The sequence below is a fragment of the Crocodylus porosus genome, unplaced genomic scaffold (genome assembly GCF_001723895.1).
Source record: "Crocodylus porosus isolate Cpor-Errol unplaced genomic scaffold, CroPor_comp1, whole genome shotgun sequence".
Taxonomy (NCBI): Eukaryota; Metazoa; Chordata; order Crocodylia; family Crocodylidae; genus Crocodylus; species Crocodylus porosus.
Genome location: NW_017728886.1, coordinates 152,192,573 through 152,210,281, shown reverse-complemented (window position 1 = coordinate 152,210,281; position 17,709 = coordinate 152,192,573). Strand labels below are relative to the sequence as shown.

General features: G+C 41.0%; 1 protein-coding gene across 1 annotated transcript in view; it reads left to right on the top strand.

Annotated features, from left to right (window-relative positions):
- The window catches only part of LOC109312924 (orofacial cleft 1 candidate gene 1 protein homolog), an 80,126-nt gene that overhangs the window by 37,711 nt on the left and 24,706 nt on the right, over nucleotides 1–17,709 (top strand). The window contains exons 4-5 of the mRNA XM_019539330.1: nucleotides 4,990–5,056; nucleotides 5,363–5,539. Of these exons, the coding sequence (XP_019394875.1) occupies nucleotides 4,990–5,056; nucleotides 5,363–5,539 (244 nt within the window). The remainder of the gene's footprint in view (nucleotides 1–4,989; nucleotides 5,057–5,362; nucleotides 5,540–17,709) is intronic.

Genomic DNA, 17,709 nt, shown 5'->3' with positions numbered 1-17,709 from the left:
ATGACCCCTTCTTTCCATTGGGTGTAAGCCTCCTTTTTAGCAAGGAGACATTCCCGGATGCTTTTGGTGAGCCATGGAGGCTTGTGTGCTTTCCTGCTCCCTTTGATCCTCGTCGGGATTACCTTCCTTTGGGCTTGGAGGATCGTCTCCTTAAGGAGTGACCACTCTGAAGTGATTCTGAAAATGTATTTTACTTTGTGGTGGGCAAAGTTGGCTTGTAGAATACTGCACTGAATCCACAGCTCTGTTGTACTGGAATATACATTCTGTGTTATGGGAAGCACACGTGTATTTCACCCAGGGACAGAATCATACCCGTTTCAACTTGGCTTTTCCCTTTAGCCTTATTACCTAGATAGAACGTGTTTAAAAGAATTGGTATTTATTTTCCTTTCTTTTTTTTTTTAAATTGCTGGAGTTGGCTAGGAAAAAAAATGCATTTGACCCCACCAAGTGTCATTCTCATTAGCAGTGAAGAGTTTGCTCTCAACAAAATCTAACATGGAATGCTTAAAGCAGACAGGTGCAAATTACAAGCTGTTTCACTTTGGCTGTTATCCCTTAAACAGATAAAGTAATAGACTGGGGGAAGAGAAGGTTCCAGCTCCAGCTGCATAAATGAAAGCCTTAACAGGGACATACCAGCTGGTTACAAGAATTAAATGCTGTAAATACCAACTAATATATTTGAGCGTGCTCACAGAGGAATATGTTTTTAGGAAGGCTCGGTCCATTTTTATGCAACAGGACTCTTCTTTGAAAATTGTGTTTAGCTCCATGCTCTCACTGAAGTGAATGAGAACAGAAGCCAACATACCTGTTCCTGTTTACCATCATTACACTCCTTAGAGCATTTCAGACATTATTAGGTTCTTGGAGCCCTACCAGATTGACAGTATTTCCAGCTACTTCTCTTTTGGCTGTATTCAAACAAGGCCCCAAAGGAAAAAAAAAATAAAACCATGGATGAATCTGCTGAGCTAGTGTGCTGATGTTAGAAACAGTTGTTCATATTAGGAACACCTAATTTAATTTCATGAAAGAGACATAACATGCCAGTATGTGTATGAATCTAAGGTATGCATTTCCTAAAAGGAACAAAAACTCTGTCATTCCAAAGTTGCTCTTCTTTTTGACTTCCAGCTTGCATGGGGACTGCTGTCTGGAAGCAGTAACTTTAACTTTAACTCTAAGGCTGCTGATGAGGTCTGTCTGTGTGATCTTCCTAAGCAGATAAGGGTAGGGAGACAGCTCAGAGCAGAGCTTGTTTACAACAGGACAGAAGAAAACAGCTAGACATAAATGAGGGCTGACGGTTTCATGAAGCACAATTGGTTGATCACAGATTCAATCTGACTGCCCTGAACTGAGCGATGATCCGTACAGTATGCAAAATTCACTTTCTTGCTGGTCTGTGCCCACCAGCCTTGCAGCAGCTTTCCCTGAGCCCCTCAGCCATAGCTTTGAGTGGAACCAGAACTGAACACAGCACTGTTGTACCCAATTCCTTTTGACAACAATCACATTCTTTTAAAAACTTCATAGGTTTTAGTTGTCACCGGTTATAAATGAGTTTTGTTGTTGTGGTGGTGGTGGTGCTTGCTGTTCTCACATGGATTTTATTTTCATATTGTTTTGCTAAAAAATAGCATGAGAACAATTTGTGCATTTTAATGACAGCAATGCATAGAACAGAAAAGGCATTTAAAAGTTTAGATTGCCATTTAAGTTTCAGGATGATGGGATTTATTCTTTATGAAGATCCCAAGTTATCACCCACCTTTGCACAATACAACATGATCATGTTGTAATATTATATTACAGGAGTGTTTATTTTTTTAGGACTTGCTGCACAAATCCAGAAAATGGAAATCACCATTAGCAGAAGCATCATGATTTAAATTTGACTTTGAAAACTCATTGGCTTTTGTGTGTGCTGATCAGGTATAGGAAAGTCTGACACACATTGATTTGGGATGTAATTTGGGCCAGTTCCTCAGCTGTTATAAATTAGTGGTGCTCACTTAAATTGAGATAGTTTCTTCACTTTACCTCAGCTGTGCATCTGGCTGAAGATGTTTAAACATATTGCATTCTTTGAAAATATATATTAGTTCATAACTATTTACAGGTAGTTTGCTATAATTAAAGTGATATATTTGGGTGTAGATGCGTGCGTGACCATATTATTGTATACAGGCATATAGAATGGAGCATCATGCTGAAAATATGGCAAAGGGTCATTTAAAGAGTTTGCTTTAATTTGCAGTTTGAAATCTAAGTATTGTAGCTACATGCAAATTAATTAAAGAACAATTACTTTAGACATAAATTTGCATAAATGCATACATTAACTACTGGTGACTAATGATAAAATGAATATAAAATGCCACTGGATAATTTCCTGCCTGTTCTCTGATGAGAAGACAAAGTATCATAAAAGGGGGAAAGAGCTAAAATTAAAAAAAAGGATGTAATTTACACTGTTTGAAGGTACCCATGTGTAAAAGTGAAGGCTGAGGAAATTGACCGGCAATAGGTAGGACAGGAAAATGTCTCCTAATTTCCTCTGAAGCACAAAGTGACAAGAACATGTGTTAGTTATACAGAGGCCAGAGAAACATACCATTATTCTGGTATGTTGAGAAGTAACTCTGAAAGAATTTATCTGTACTGTAGAAAATTAGCTATTTCTTTCACTGCAAATATATGAATGTGTGTGTTAGAGCTTAGGGGAAGGAGATAAAAAATTGACAGAGAGAAGAGCACACCTTTTAGAAAAAGTACACTTCTGGCACATTAAACGTCAAGTATATAGTTTCCTTTGAAGTTTTTTTGTAAGTCAACAAGGGCTACTGATACATTGCATCAAGTGTTTTTTTAAAAATTACCAGTATCTCGAGTTAAGGCAAGTCAAGTGATAAGTAATTCTGATTACTGTGTCTGGAAAGTAATATGTAATGTTAACTTTGTTGGATGTGGCGAGATGAAAACACAGTCTCATCTTTACAATTTTTGTGATTTTATTTTATGCCATTTAAAACGTATATAACATGAGCTTCTGTATCTAAAAGTTGACAATAGCAAATTTTGCAGCTTGGCTTGCTTTTGAAATTTCAAAATGCAGAGAGAATGGGAATATATGGGAGTCAAGTCCCTTGCTGCTGTAGATCATCATAACTCCATCAGAATTAACAGAGATGTTCTGAGTTACATGAGCTGAGCACCTGACTCTGAATTTTTCGTGAAGTTATTTACATACATTTGAAAGTTTCATGTTACAATTCTGTATCTCGTACAGCTTGATAAGAATAAGGAACATGTAATGAATAACAGTGTTACCAGTGGTATTTAACTCTCCAAAATTTATAAAATGCAATTTCTTAGCTATACAGGAATAAACAAAAATGTTTTAATATTGCAGAAATGATGTTATTTTAAAATCATGTTACTTTTTATTTTAAAAATGAAAGTTTTAGTTGAAAAATCATAAACATTTAAGTGAGGAGTTTTATCCCTGAATTCACTGGTAACGACTTCATTGCAATAGGATAGCATCTGTAAAACTTTAATTAATAAAAATGAATTAATATTTATAAAGTGAGAGCTTAACTATTAAACCATTTTTTGCAGAGAATTTCCTATTCACAGAACAGTTACATTCTTACCTCAGAGAAGTGTCAGCTTTTCAATATATTTAAAATATAAATATATTTAAAATATTTTTATCAGTATTGAGTATCTGTATTTCTTAATGTGTGAGCATGATGGTCAAAGTATTATTGCAGATTTTTATTGATTAGGTCAATTCCAGACTTCATTTGCAATTGACATATACAGTCAACTGGGAAAGACATAATATGTGAAAAGTCTTTGTAAAGTTATATATTTTCAATGAATCTTGTAATTAAACCTTTTGTATTGACATTGTCTAGGAGCTGCGTTGCTAGCAGGGGTCCTAATTTCAGGACACTTAAACTACTTGTCTTTAAAATTTGGTTTATTTTTAGAGGTTAACCAGTTTACAAAACAGTTACAAAATTCTAAAATAAGTATGTCTGGGTTTTTCTTATTCAGCTATTTTACTTTAATCACTTCCTTCCAAATTTTTAATATTATGTAAACTCTTCACCCAATCCCTGGCTTTGCTGTAAGCATTGATTATATAGGGTTATATTCAACTGTGGTCTCATATTTGAGTCTCTCACTTGCTTCAGTACAAGGAAAAAGTTTAAAACTTTGGGAAGTTTATGGCATTGCTATTCTATGTCTTTGGTGCTTTACATCTCCTGGAAAATTAATTTAGGACTTGAAAAATCACTAGTGAAATTTGCTGCTATTTGTCTACCTTCTAACCATTGTTTACATACTTCAATATTAAACAAACTTTCAGCATTGCAGTGAATTCTGCATCTCCCCACAACTTATAATCATGACACCTCTTTCGTGACATCTCCTGAACTCCTAGTATTTTTGGAGGAAAATGGTGATTTACTGTTTTATATAAATCTAGAGATCTCATTTCCTTGTTATTGACACACACAGTGTTCCAAATGGACCTAGAAAGTAAACAGTCATGGATGGCAGAGGGAAGACTATCTGTAAGAAATATGCTTCATAACCAAACTTTTTTTAATGGAGCACCTACATTTTGAAAGTAAAATGGAGCAGTGGTGCTGAATTCATACTCTAAAGAGAAGGTTTTTTTTAACCCTCTTCATTTGTTATGGTTTCTTTACATTAATTAAAATGGTTAAAAAATAGTATTTTAATGTGACCTTCATTTGGCATTTGTTTTAACTTTTCTTTTCCTATTTTATTTAATTCTTCCACTTCTGTTGTTCAATTAGTGTTTGACCCCTTTAGCAGAGATGTAAATTAAATGACATTTCAATGCCATCCCATATTTAAAATACTGTGGTAGTTGTGGATCATAAAGAATGATCTTCGTTCTTTAGCTAATTTATTCATTTAACAATTTCCCTCCAGAAGTTCCAGCAGAAGGCTCTGAAGCAAACTAAGCAGAAGAAATCCAAGTCGGCTGAATTTCTGATGGGTGAGCCTTGCTTGATGAGTTATTGCTCATAATTTGTGTAAGGATTAATTAACTAATTACAGACAAATGGCTGTGGGCGAAATTTTGCTCTTGCTTGTCAGGGTGCAATTTGTAATTATTTTAATCATTTATTTTTTTTTTATTTTTTTATTTTTAGAGTTAATTTTAACCTAATTCTGTTTTGGCGACATTTGAGGACGATACACTTGAGTCTTTCAGCAAAGGAATTACTAGAAGGAATTTTCTGCTTGTCATTGAAATACACTTTGGTATAATGTGCTCTTCTGACCTCCTTGTTTTCCATAGTAAAAGAAGAGAGAGCAGCAACAGAAGGCATTGAAAATCCAGCTTTTAACATCAGCAGCACAGATCTTTCAGCATATCAGCCTTCAGAAGAGAAAGTTATTAGACATGACAAGCTAGATAGCACCCTTGCAGCTCACCAACAAAAACTCAGGCTGCATGCCCATGCTGAACCAAGAGGTGAGACTTCAATCTTGATTATCCTCAAACTGAATGACAGTAGTTGTGTTCCTGATCTAACCTGTACAGCCCATGGCCTGTATCAGCATTCCAGCCTTACATGTTCAAACAGGCCGCTTTGAAAACCCAGGATGTAAAATTTAAAATATTGTGGAGAATGTCTGATGTTTAAATGCTCAGAGATCAATTCTTCTCTCATGTAACTCCCATTAATAGTGATGGAAGTTGCATGATGCTCATTGCCAGGTGAAGAAACCACTTAACAGATTATTATTATTATTATTATATAGTTTCCTGTTAATTAATACAGCTCTGAAATTAAACCATCTCAGTCAGTCTGAGTGAAGACATGCTGCCCAGTTGTTGGACATGCTGCCCAGTTGTTGACTGACAATCTTAGAGGCATTTTAAATGAGCAATTTGCAAATTTCATAAGATATGTAAGAAGAGTGTTGGACCAACGTTTAAAAAACAAAGCAAAAAAGGGTACATAAATTTAGTCTCAAACTCTCAATCCTGCAGACACTTATGTGCATACTTACCCTTCCTGGATTGAGCAGCTCTGCTGTTGTCAATGGGACTATCCATGTGTAGAAGGTAAAGCACGTGCATAGACATGTGCATGTATGGATTCAGGGCCTAAGTACATCGTTAGGCACCCATAGGAATGGCTTGATTTTTTCAGCACTGAACCACCTATCAGATCCAGTTGAATTCAGTAGCAAAAACTATTGGTTGCTCATCATCTCTACCTATCAGGTGCCTTCAGAGTACACCATTACACACTTGGCTTCCTCTTAGGTTTGAACATTTGGGGAATGGAAAGTCCCAAACTCCTACTGATCCCTTGTGCCCTCTGGGACAATTAACAATTGGGCTGCACATCACAAGGCGCCTCTTTAAAGGGGTGAAGCATGGTAGCCTCTTCTGTGGGTTTGTGCTTTAAAACCTCAGTGTAGCATTTTTATATCTAGGTAATCAACTTAAAATAGTTCAACATTGGATCACTTGTCAAAGATGATGTAGGATGCTGCTGATTTTGCCTTGCACAAACGAGAATGCAGTCCAGCATTAGCAGATCAGAATAGATTTTTCCTGTTGTTCAAAAACCACTTGAATTCAGCATTCTGTAGATGAAATCCTAAAATACAACTATAGTTTCCATACCATAATGTCATGCAATGTTCTAAACCAGGGGTTGGCAACTTTTTGCATCCACCGGCTAGAATAACCAAGCTTGGGTCCTAGGCAGGCCAGTGTTCTGAGCTGGCTTCCCACACAGCTTTTCCCAGCTGCTGTTTCTTCCCAAGTTTGAGCTGCAGTATGGGCACAGCTGCTAGCTGTCCAATAGGGGTGTGTGAAGCTGGCTCTATTTGATTTGGATTCAGATTTGGCCTGAATCAGGGACAGTGATTTGATTCATTGATTCAGATCACTGTCCTTGATTCAATTGGCCAAATCCAAATTTGAAGATTTGATGCTGATTCGGTGAATCAGCAGTTCAGACATAGACACTCCTGTGGGACACTCCATCTGCATTCATGAGCTGCCTGCTACCTAGAGGTACGTAGAAAAAACATTTAAGGTTGTGTCTATGTCCGAATCTCCAAATCTCTCTGAATCAATTTGGAGGGTTCCAATTCAATTCGGAGAGATTAAAGGGTCCTCTGATTTGATTTGGATTTGGAGATTCAGCAACCAAATTGGGCTGAATCTCCCCTGAATTGAATCAGGGACCAAAGCTTCACACAACCCTACTGTCCAACATGCTGCTGAAGCCCTCCAACTCTGGAGGTCAGATACAGATAGAAACCATGGCCAAGCCAATATTGTAAAGTATGCCTAAATGCTCTTCTAATATTTTCTTAATATTATAGAACTAGGATATTAGTAAAGTAGTAAAGTACTTTCCTAATATTATAGATTATTTAAAATAAATGATAAAATAAGAAAACCTGAAATAAACTATAAAATATAAATAACCATAAGATAGTATTGGGCAAGGACAAAAAAAATAACGTAGGCCACAGAATGGAGTGAGCCACCTGGGCCATGGCCTGACCAACTTTTAGCAAGTTAATTTAGCTAGCTATGCAGTTAAAAAAATAGCTATACAGTTTTAACTGGAATGACGATTGCGCATTTGTAAGTTATATAAATTAATGTGCTAAAAGTTGGTCAGGCCATGGCCCACCCCATTCTGTGGCCTATGATTAGTATGTGAGTGACAGTAAAGTAATTCCTGAAGAAATAATAAACTGAGAGTACAATAAGGGGTCAAACTTCACATTGAGGTTTTTTGTACTTTCTGTTTTCTTTCCCAATAATACAGCTTGCTTGACTAATATCAATAACATGAGATTTTTGAGTGCTCTTCATTTTGCTGTACTCACCAATCAAGTGTCCTGAAAGAAAATGTAGGACATGGAAACAATTTTCAGAAGTGCCTACCCTGAAACAAATAGATAATTTATATAGATTTTGCCAAATAGTTTTGACATAAGCCTGTCATATATACAAAGTACTGTATCATCATAGGCCCACATCCCCATATGTGCAAGAGCAATGATCAGTGTACCTTAGGGCAGGGTGTGAGGGTAGAAGTGGAAGGTTTCCACTATCTTTCCATCGCTTCCCCATAATGTCTGGGCAACCAGAAACAGACATGAGCCTGGGTACAACAAATGAATGCTCCAAGGTTACTTTAATTTCCTCCATCTTGTCACTGTGTCATAGAGACTGTTATAGTACCAGCTATTGCTAGAGGGCATGGCTTTCTAACTCAGCCTCATCCTATTTCAGATATGGCCAAGCCCCCTGCCTCCTCCCCCAAATGCTAAAGAGATTGAAAAAGAGCCAGTCATGGAGCCAGTTATACATCTGGGGAGATCCCTAATTGCATATTTAATATCACTTTTATCACTTGTGTGCTGCAGAGGAGACTCAATTGATCCTGGGCCCTTGTAAATCCTACTTTTGAGGTATATAAGAAAGTATTATTCCACTTCATGTATAACAAAACTGTTTAGGTATACCACTATGAACAGTTCCCACTGACTTGGGTTGCTTCAGCTTTTCGGCGTCAAGCATTATAAACCCAAGAAGCCAGAATGATTAGACTCTCTTTTGAGGTCAGAATGGCTTGCCCAGTGCTCAACCTACAGGAATTCCTGGCTTTCTGTCATGCCAATTGTGGACTGCAGTGCATCTCTAATATTAAATGAGCATACTCTTGTTCATATTATGTATAACAGGACTGTCTCAGCTGGTGACCTGCCTCCAACACCAGCATGCCATCAAGCCCTTTTTGGTTTCTCGGGTTTCTGCCTTGCTGATGGTCCTCCCAGCACTGATGCTGCTGCTACTTACAGGGTCTCTGGGCTCCCTCTTCCTTCTTCAGTTTGTGCTTCCTTCCCTCACACCTGGGGGTAGGGCAGCACAGTCTTATTTCACATAAACAGGTAAACCTACTGTTTTTCTCTGTAGATGTGAAGGCCCCTAACCATGACATAATAAATAATCTTCCTGCGTATTTGAATCAAGTTACTGGAAACCCTCAGGAAGCAAGTGATTTAAGAAGTCTCTGAGGGGACTTTTGATTCTACAGCCAGGCTTCAGGTGATATTCAGTGACCTCCTAGTCCATTTGAATTCAAATTGTGAATCTCCTTATGAATGCTGTGTATGTAGGGGCTATAAACATGATTGTAACCCAGCCCCTACATACACAGCACTGCATACAGCCCCTACATACACTGTCAAGATAGTTCCCATCTTATAAAATGGAAAAGAAATATAGAGCCTTTCCTTTTCAAGAATATTGTTACAGCTGCTGATGCTTGTTCTGCCAATAAAACATAGCCAGATCCTTGATAATGATAAGTAAACTTTCAAAGATTTAGATGTGTATTTAACCCAAATCCAGAAGTCTGGATGATTTTCTGAAACTCATCCAAACCAGAGCTGCTCAAAATATTCACAGTGAAACTGTAAGTACCTGAATATGTATATGACTATCACAGGTTGCAGTGCAGGGTAGAGGTGAGTCAGGGTAAATTAGCCTACACTGCTCTGCAGCTCTCTGTGTTATAGGAACTCCACTGCTTTCTGTACTCAAGCTAGCTCATGTGTAGGTCATCTTTGCACTGTGCTGGCGTCTGCATTATCAACAAGCCATCAAGCCTCTTTCTTGAGTTTGCAGAGCTCTACCACATGCAGGTGCCCCTACTGCCCACTGTACAGGTGTGCAAGTTGGTGGGCAGGTGCCCCATTTGCTTCACCATTTGTGGCATCTTGCTTCACATTTGGCTGCCTGGATGTGGGGTCCCAGACTGCACTGCACAGGTGGTCCAGGCCTCTGGCTCCCCTGGCACTATGGATTGTGCCACAATGAGCTGAGCTGGGGCAGGGGCATGCCACAGAAACCAGAAGAGGGAGAGGGAGCCCAGAGCCCCCAACTGATCCTTCAGCTAGAGCAATAGAGGCAGCACTGGCCAGGTGGGAGCCTGGGGTCTGCAACTTAACTCCTCATTGGCCACCAGTTGGACAGCCCTGCATTGTGAAGGAGTGCTAGTTGGCCACTGCTCCACCATTGACTCAAGGGAGTTAATTGGCTGGAATATGTTTTCTCAGATTCATCCAACATTATTACCCAACAACTGTCTGTCATTCACAATCTTCACCTAACCTGCTCCCCTCCCTCCCACTTGGCTGTATGTGCTATTCATAAAATGGTCTCAGAGCTGTTTCCTTTTTTGCACCAGTTTCCATGTGGAAGCAGACTTTTTAATCTGTTATAGATTTCTGCATATCTTCATTACAGTATTATAGAATCATTGAAAGCATCCAGCTTCTCTGAGTAATCTCTAACTTCTTCATTGCCTGCTCTGGACTGATTCTCTCTCCTTCCTATCCTTCCTGCCAACTAAACTTGCCATCTGGTAGTTGACTGTGTTTCTGGAGATTGAAGAAAAAAAAAACATTAAATACTTCAACGTTCTTTACATCATCAATTATTTGATTGTTCTTCAAGTTCCGTAAGTGACATACACTTGCTTTAACATATTTTTGCTTTTTTGTAGCCTTTTATACCCCTGATTTATGTATCTCATTTTGTGTCTTGGCCTTCCAGATTTTTCTCCCTGCATTCCCATGCGATACTCTTAGGGTATTTACAGACATTTGGGGAGGTTCTTTATTATCCTCCTCATGAGAGTTTTTCTTTATATCTAACTTCAACTTTTCTTGCTGCAACTTGAGACCATTGCTCCTTGTTCTATCATCTACCACCACTGAAAAAGTATAGATCCATCCTCTTTGGAACCACCCTCCAGGTAGTTGAAGGCTACTATTAAATCCCTTCTTAGTCTTCTCTTCTCTAGACTAAATAAGCCCAGTTCCCTCAGCCTCTCATAAGAAGTCATGTGTCCCAGCCCCTTCACCATTTTGTTGCCCTCCATTGGACTCTTTTCAGTTTGTCCACATCTTTTCTGTGGTGAGGACCCCAAAACTGAATGCTGTACTCCAGATGCAGTCTCATCAGTGCTGAATAGAGGGGAATAATTACTTCCCTCGATCTGCTGGCAACATTCCTACTAATGCAGCCCAGTTAGGCTGTTAGCCTTCTTTCACAAGGGCACACTGTTGGTTCATATGCAGTGTGTGTAACCCAAGGTCCTTTTCTGCAGAGATGCTGCTTAGCCAGTTGGTCCCCAGCGCTGTACCTGTGCATCAGATTGTTCTGTCCTAAATGCAGGCCTTTGCACTTGTCCTTTTTGAGCCTCAAGCGATTTCTTTTGATCCAGTCCTCCAATTTGTTGAGGTCTCTTTGAATCCTAACCCTACCCTCCAGTGTATCTACTACTCCTGTCAGCTTGGTGTCATCTGAAAACTTGTTGAGGGTGCACTCCATCTTATCTTCCAGATCTTTGTTGAAGATATTGAACAAAAACAGCCCCAGAACCAAGCCGTGCAGCACTCCACATGATACCAGCTGCCAACTAGATATTGAGCTATTGATTACTGTCCTCTGAGACTAATGATCCAGCCAGTGTTCTATCCACTTTACAGTCCATTCATCCAACCTGTACCTCCTTAGCTTACTTCTGAGAATATTGTGGGAGACTGTTTCAAAAGTCTTGCTAAAGTTAAGGTATAGCATATCCATTGCTCTCCCCACATCCACAGAGTTAGTTGTTTCATCATAGAAGGCAATCGGGTTGGTCAGGCTTGACTTGCCCTTGGTGAATTCATGCTGATTGTTCCTAATCCCCAAGCACTTCTCCTTCAAGTGCTTAAAAATGCTGGGCCCATGAGGTGAGGGGGTTCCATTCCATCCTTCCTCACCTCCAACTCTTGCCAGGCAAAGCAGCTGGCAGCTCCATGCTCCTGTTGTCAAGAGCTCTGGGTGGGGGACAGGAGCCCCTCTTGCCTCATGGGTCCAGCCCAGCTCCCCACAATACCCCAGCTGAGGTAGCTGAAGGGAGACCCATGAGACAAGGGGCCTCTGTTTCACCCTGCCCCCACCTCCAACTCTGGCCGGGCAAAGTAGCTGGCAGCTCTGCATTGCCCCCTCCCCCTGACAGCCTCAAAGCTGGGTGTGGGATAGGGCTGGGTAGAGGGGTGGTTTGGCAGCTTCCTTGGAGGCTGCTGGAGTGCCCCTGCCAGCTGGCCAGGGCTTGTCCAGACCTTCCCTGACCCAACAGGCAAACCCCTACATCTGAGGTAGCCTAACATAGTTCAGTTGGCCATTTTTAGACTAAGCTAACTGTCCTGAACGTCTGTACAGTTCCCAGCATAGCCCAGGGCTGGGTTAACCCAGCAACTGGCCCCAGTCCCATGGCCCCACTTTTCCTATCATTATAGGCTATTTTTATTCTCCTGGCCCCTCCCCCCACTCTGACAGGACCAACCAGCCCTCCTCTAGCCTGCCAAACCTCCATCTTGGAAGCTGCTCCCAGGGCCAGTTTTGATGGTATTCACCAATGCTGGGAGCTGAGGAAGTAAACCAGAGTGGGGGGAGGGATAGGTTGGGGGGGTTGGTTTGCAGGGAGAGAGGGCTGAAATAGCTTCTGGTCCTAGGGGGTGGGAGACAGAGGCCTCCACCCCCTCAAGCCTCCTTGCAGACCTGGAAAGACCCTCTCATCCTGTCAAAACCTCCAGGACCCCAGCAGCCTCCTCATGGACCCTACCTACCCCTCTGATCTCCCTCAGACCCCACTTGCCCCCCTAATACCTATAACCCTCCCCAGAGCCTGCTTTCCCCCCAATCCTGTATGATATCCCTTGCTAGCCTCCCCCATTCCAACTTATTTTAGATTGCGTGGCCATTTTTTACTCAATCTAACCCCACCCCAAACTCCTTGAATGTCTGAATGCACTCTTATATTCATCCCTTGTCATATGACCAAATGTTCACTTTTTCTAAGATTCATTTTTTAATTTATACTCATTGAGTTTGATGTTTAGCCAGGCTGGTTCCTCAAAACACTTCCTATCCTGTCTTTGTATTGGCATAACCTGCTCCTGCTTTCTTATGTATGGTTTATAACCGATGTATTTTAGTGAAGCAATTTCATAATATTTTAATGAGATTAACTGATTTAAGTTTTCTCTTCTCTGCCAAAATGGTATAAATTTGCCTGTGTCCAATAAAATTCTTTACAGCTTAACTAATTAAAGGTCACAATATGTAGGAAGGTATATGTTATTGCCAGTTTATAAGCCAGGCTGATTCCCATGCTTTGTGCTTCATCTTTGCAGCTACCAGTAGAGAAGAATTAGCTTGAATACATCCAGCAGAGTTTAGGGGTGCTGGCCAACATACAGTACCCCTCTGTAACTCATGGAGCTGATTCAGCAGAGAGAGGCTGTCTGTCTGCCCTTCTCTCTCCCATTCTGCCCTCTGCCCTCCCAGCTCCAGTTTTACCTTCAGGATGGGAGGAGAGGGAGCTCTGTCTGGGATTTGCTCAGCCTGTGCTGTGGGGGGAGGGAGGAGGGCACACAGGTGGATTGGAGTCCTCCAAAGTGGGGGCCTCCAATCCACCTGCCTCCCTCCCCTCCCAGCACAGGCTGGGCTAACTCCTCTCCTTCCTTTCCCCTCTCCTTCCTTTCCCCTTTCCCATCCTGAAGACAACACTGGGGGTAGGGCTGGGTTGCATCAGCCCAGCCCTATTCACTTGCAGGGCTGAACAGAAGTTAATGAAGGTGCTCAAGTTTGGAGCACCTTCATCTGAACCCTAATTAAATGAGGGTTAATTAGTTCCATGATTGGGCACTTTTAAAGTGCTTTGCAGCTGTGCACTTCTGTCAGTGCATGGCTGTAGAGTGTTTTCAAGGGGTCTATTGCATGACAAATATCACTTCTGTCAGCACCCTAAGAAAGTTTTCATTGGCCCTTTCATCTATCCCTCATCTACAGTCACAGCTGGGTGACTTGAAAATGTGAGGCTTGTGGCTGTGGCTTTTAGAGTCCTACAAGACAGCCTGTAAAGGAACTATAAACAAGTTCTGCTTCAGTGAAAATACTGACAAATGTTTTAACTCTATCAGTGGGTTTTTATGTATAAGACTCACCCTTAGTACAAAAAAAGCCAAATAATGTATTTGAAAAATCTGATTATCTCTCATATTTGTCTGTTCCTGTGGTATGTGCAGACACCAAAGTCCATTTCTTTAGTAAGAAAGCTTTAATTTGACATTTTCTGTGTGGTTGCTGTAGCACTGCCTGGACTGGGGTGACCACAGAACCATGCTGTCCAGCCCATGGGACTTTCCCACAGGTCTAGAAGTTTGGCAGTTTGGTGAGTGGTGGGAGCGTTAATTACCACAGTTCCCAGGGTAGTGGTAATTAGCTGCTTCCACTTGCCCAGCAACCAAATTTCTGGACCCATAGGAAGCCCCATGGGCTGGATCCAGAGTTGTCATTTGGTCTGTGGGGTTGCCCATTGGGCTAGAAATTCAGTGGCTGCCGTGAATTTCCAACAGCCACAGCAGTTAATGCTGCTGCCACCAGATTCCAGCTCCACAGGCGAGGCCAAATGACATGACCTCTCACTCTAGATCCAGTTTACAGAGCAGCCCCTCACCAGTCATCTAGCTGTAGTACTCAAGGAGTTGAGCCCTGTTGGTCTAGGCAATGCATGTATTCCTGAGGCTGCTACTTTTTTTGTTGTCTCTAGATCCTTCTCTTCTGGTACCACTTTGTTTAGGAAAAACATAGCATATGATATGGTCAAAGAATTTAGTAAAGAGTCTAAGAAATGCTGGCAATAGCCTTGTGAAGGGGTGTTACACAGATTTGAGAGAGAAAGACAAATTAAGCTGTTCATCCAAAGTCACAAAGGGAGTAAATATCAAAATAGGGCTTAGAATTTGGGACTTCCTGAAACTGCGCAGTCCCTTCAGATAATGTTGTCTTAGGTGTCTTTCTACTACGTGGCCCACTTTATCCCTACACTGTTTGGAAGTGATTATGCTCCCCCTGAGACTGATTCCCCTTGTCATTTCCACAAAAGTTGAAGGAAAGACTGCATGTCCTCTCCTCTATCCTTCATACTTGCATGAAGAGCAGAGGAAATCTGACCCCAAAGATTGATGATTTAAGTGAAAACCGTCTCCAGATTGACACGCAACATTTGTTTTTTCTATCACCCTCTATACACAAATCTATTTCAACACTAGATTATCTCTTACAATCACAAGGACTAATTAATTCTACTTTCTGTAGCAGATATACTTACATCTCTTATCATACTGCAATAAATTTGTCCTTAGATTTTAACAATATTAAAAATAGCTGGTGGGAAGGGAGGTCAAGAAAGTAACACAAAGTGTTTCAGAGTGAAACGTGAAGCTTGTTTTTTTTTTTTTTTCAGGTAAAGAAAGATTTAGCTTTATAGTGAGGCTGATAGTTACCAGTAAACTTACCACTTAAGCCAGTAATTGTCAAACAGGGTGCCATAGCATTCTAGCGTGGCTTGAGAGACTTTCAGGGGTGCCATGCAATGTTAGAGCTATTAGGTGTGTAAACATAATTCACAAAATAAACCCAGAGATTTCAAGTTAGAATTTATAGTGTTAAATACATTCTGACCTGTTGTGGTCTTCAGGAATTCTTTGCAACAGGAGAATTGATCTCTTATTTTTCTGTAGTGAGTGCTAAGAGCTGGCATTTTCTAAGAGGTGCCTTGACTCTAAACAGTGGTGTCTTAAGTCTAAAAAGGTTGAGAAACACTCTGTGTTGTTCTGTGTGGGTTTCTTCCTAAACTGAAAATCATGCCCGTGTGGCACTGTAGGCAAGCTAATTAGCTTGAGGCTAGCTAATTGGACCTCTCAGTCAATAACACAGATTAGGACACGGCTGTACTTCTGATTTAAGAGGCAACCCACTCAGAGCAGCAGAGAATGCTTTAGGACATAGTTGGAGGGCAGAGTCACTTTGGGTGCAGATAAGACCTTAAAGCAAATTGATCAAATGTATGGTTATGTTGAGCTGGGTTTTTGAAGGGAAGTCCATCTTATTGATCTCTCTAAGGTGCTTATATGCCCCTCTTCGTATAGTATCATCTTTCACAGGTATATGATATATATTCCTTATTGAATCCCAATGCAATAAGGAAATGATGTAACCTTAATTTTGTAGATGGGGACCTGAGGCACAGAGGGGCTAAGTTACTTGCCAAAAGTCATGTAGAAAGCCTGTGGCAGAACAGGCCATTTACTCCAAGTCACCCAAGTCACGAGCTAGTATTCTGATCATTGTACTTTGTGCATAGGAAAAAGGAAAGCTTGAGAAAGCATTGAGATACAATTAGATTAAAACTACATTCAAACAAGTTACTTCCCAGAAGCTCTCAATATGAAGCACTGGATATCATGCAAGCACTGATCCAAGTCTGGCAGTGATTCCTGTATGGGAAGACCTTCACATACACAGTCCCAGTGAATTCCTAAGTGGTTTAGAAGTGTAATTCTGATTGAAGGTCAATAAAAATTTGGCTTCTTCAGTATTTTTTTTATTTCCCCTACAATTCAAACATGTAATTCACAGATCCACACAATTTCAACTCACTGCCCAGAGATATTTCCAAGAACTATTTCATCAACCATAAAAGGATGAGAGAGGAATTGGGAGGAAATAGCTTAATAAGAAAAATCCCTAATTGCTATCTATTTGTCTATCGTATATCTAGGTATTTATATTAAGCCCATTATCATGGCGTTTGAATGCCTCTTGGGCATGTGATTGCTTGAATCTAACTGTTTAGAAAACTGACATTCCATTGTACTAACAAAAAAATGTCCCACTATATGGGAAAATCGGGCTTTCAAACCTGAATAACTTTGCCTCCAAAAAAGCCCAAGGAGGACAGTAGTCCTTTATGACTGCAGAGATATTATTTAAGCATTATCGAGGGTGGGCATTGTGCTTTGTTGCCGAACTTCAAGAGCAAGCATGGAAGTGAATTTGGACTGGATTCCAGTTCTAAGAATATTCAGTAAAATAAGGTCTGTATGTAGCAGTCACATATGGCATAAAATAGATGATAAAATTCGGCATCAAATATATAAAAATCAGTGTGACAGGCCCCTGCCTGACTTACCATGGCACTGCAGTCCAGGTGGCCAGGCCACAATTAAGCCAGCTGGCACTGTGCAGCATGAGGGAGCACTACTGTTTGGCCTGGAACCCAGAGGCCATGTGTTTAAAATGGTCCAGGAGACAGAGGCAGGTGGAGAACATGCCAGGGCACCATAAATGGAGCTGGACACTCTCCCCACTGCTGGAAGAGATCTGGTGCTTCCCCCCAGGGCTAGCTTTCTTGGGAAAGTAGCATGAATGCATCCTGTGGCTGAGGCATCTGGGGAGAACCTGGACACACACCTGACAACCAGCCAGAGATCAGTTGCTTCCCTCTGGGCTGAAATATCCTGGCAAGGCCAGGAAGCCTCTATCACTGACAAAGAACCAGGAACCTGGAATGCAGGTCATTTTTGACTTGGAGGGATGTAGGCAGTGGGGTTCTGCAGGGCTTGGTCCTCGGGCCCACACTGTTCAACACCTTCATCAGTGACTTGGACAAGGGGGTAAAAAGCACCCTTTTCAAATCTGCTGATGACACTAAGATGTGGGGGGATGTGGGCACGCTAGAAGGGGGGAATAGGCTGCAA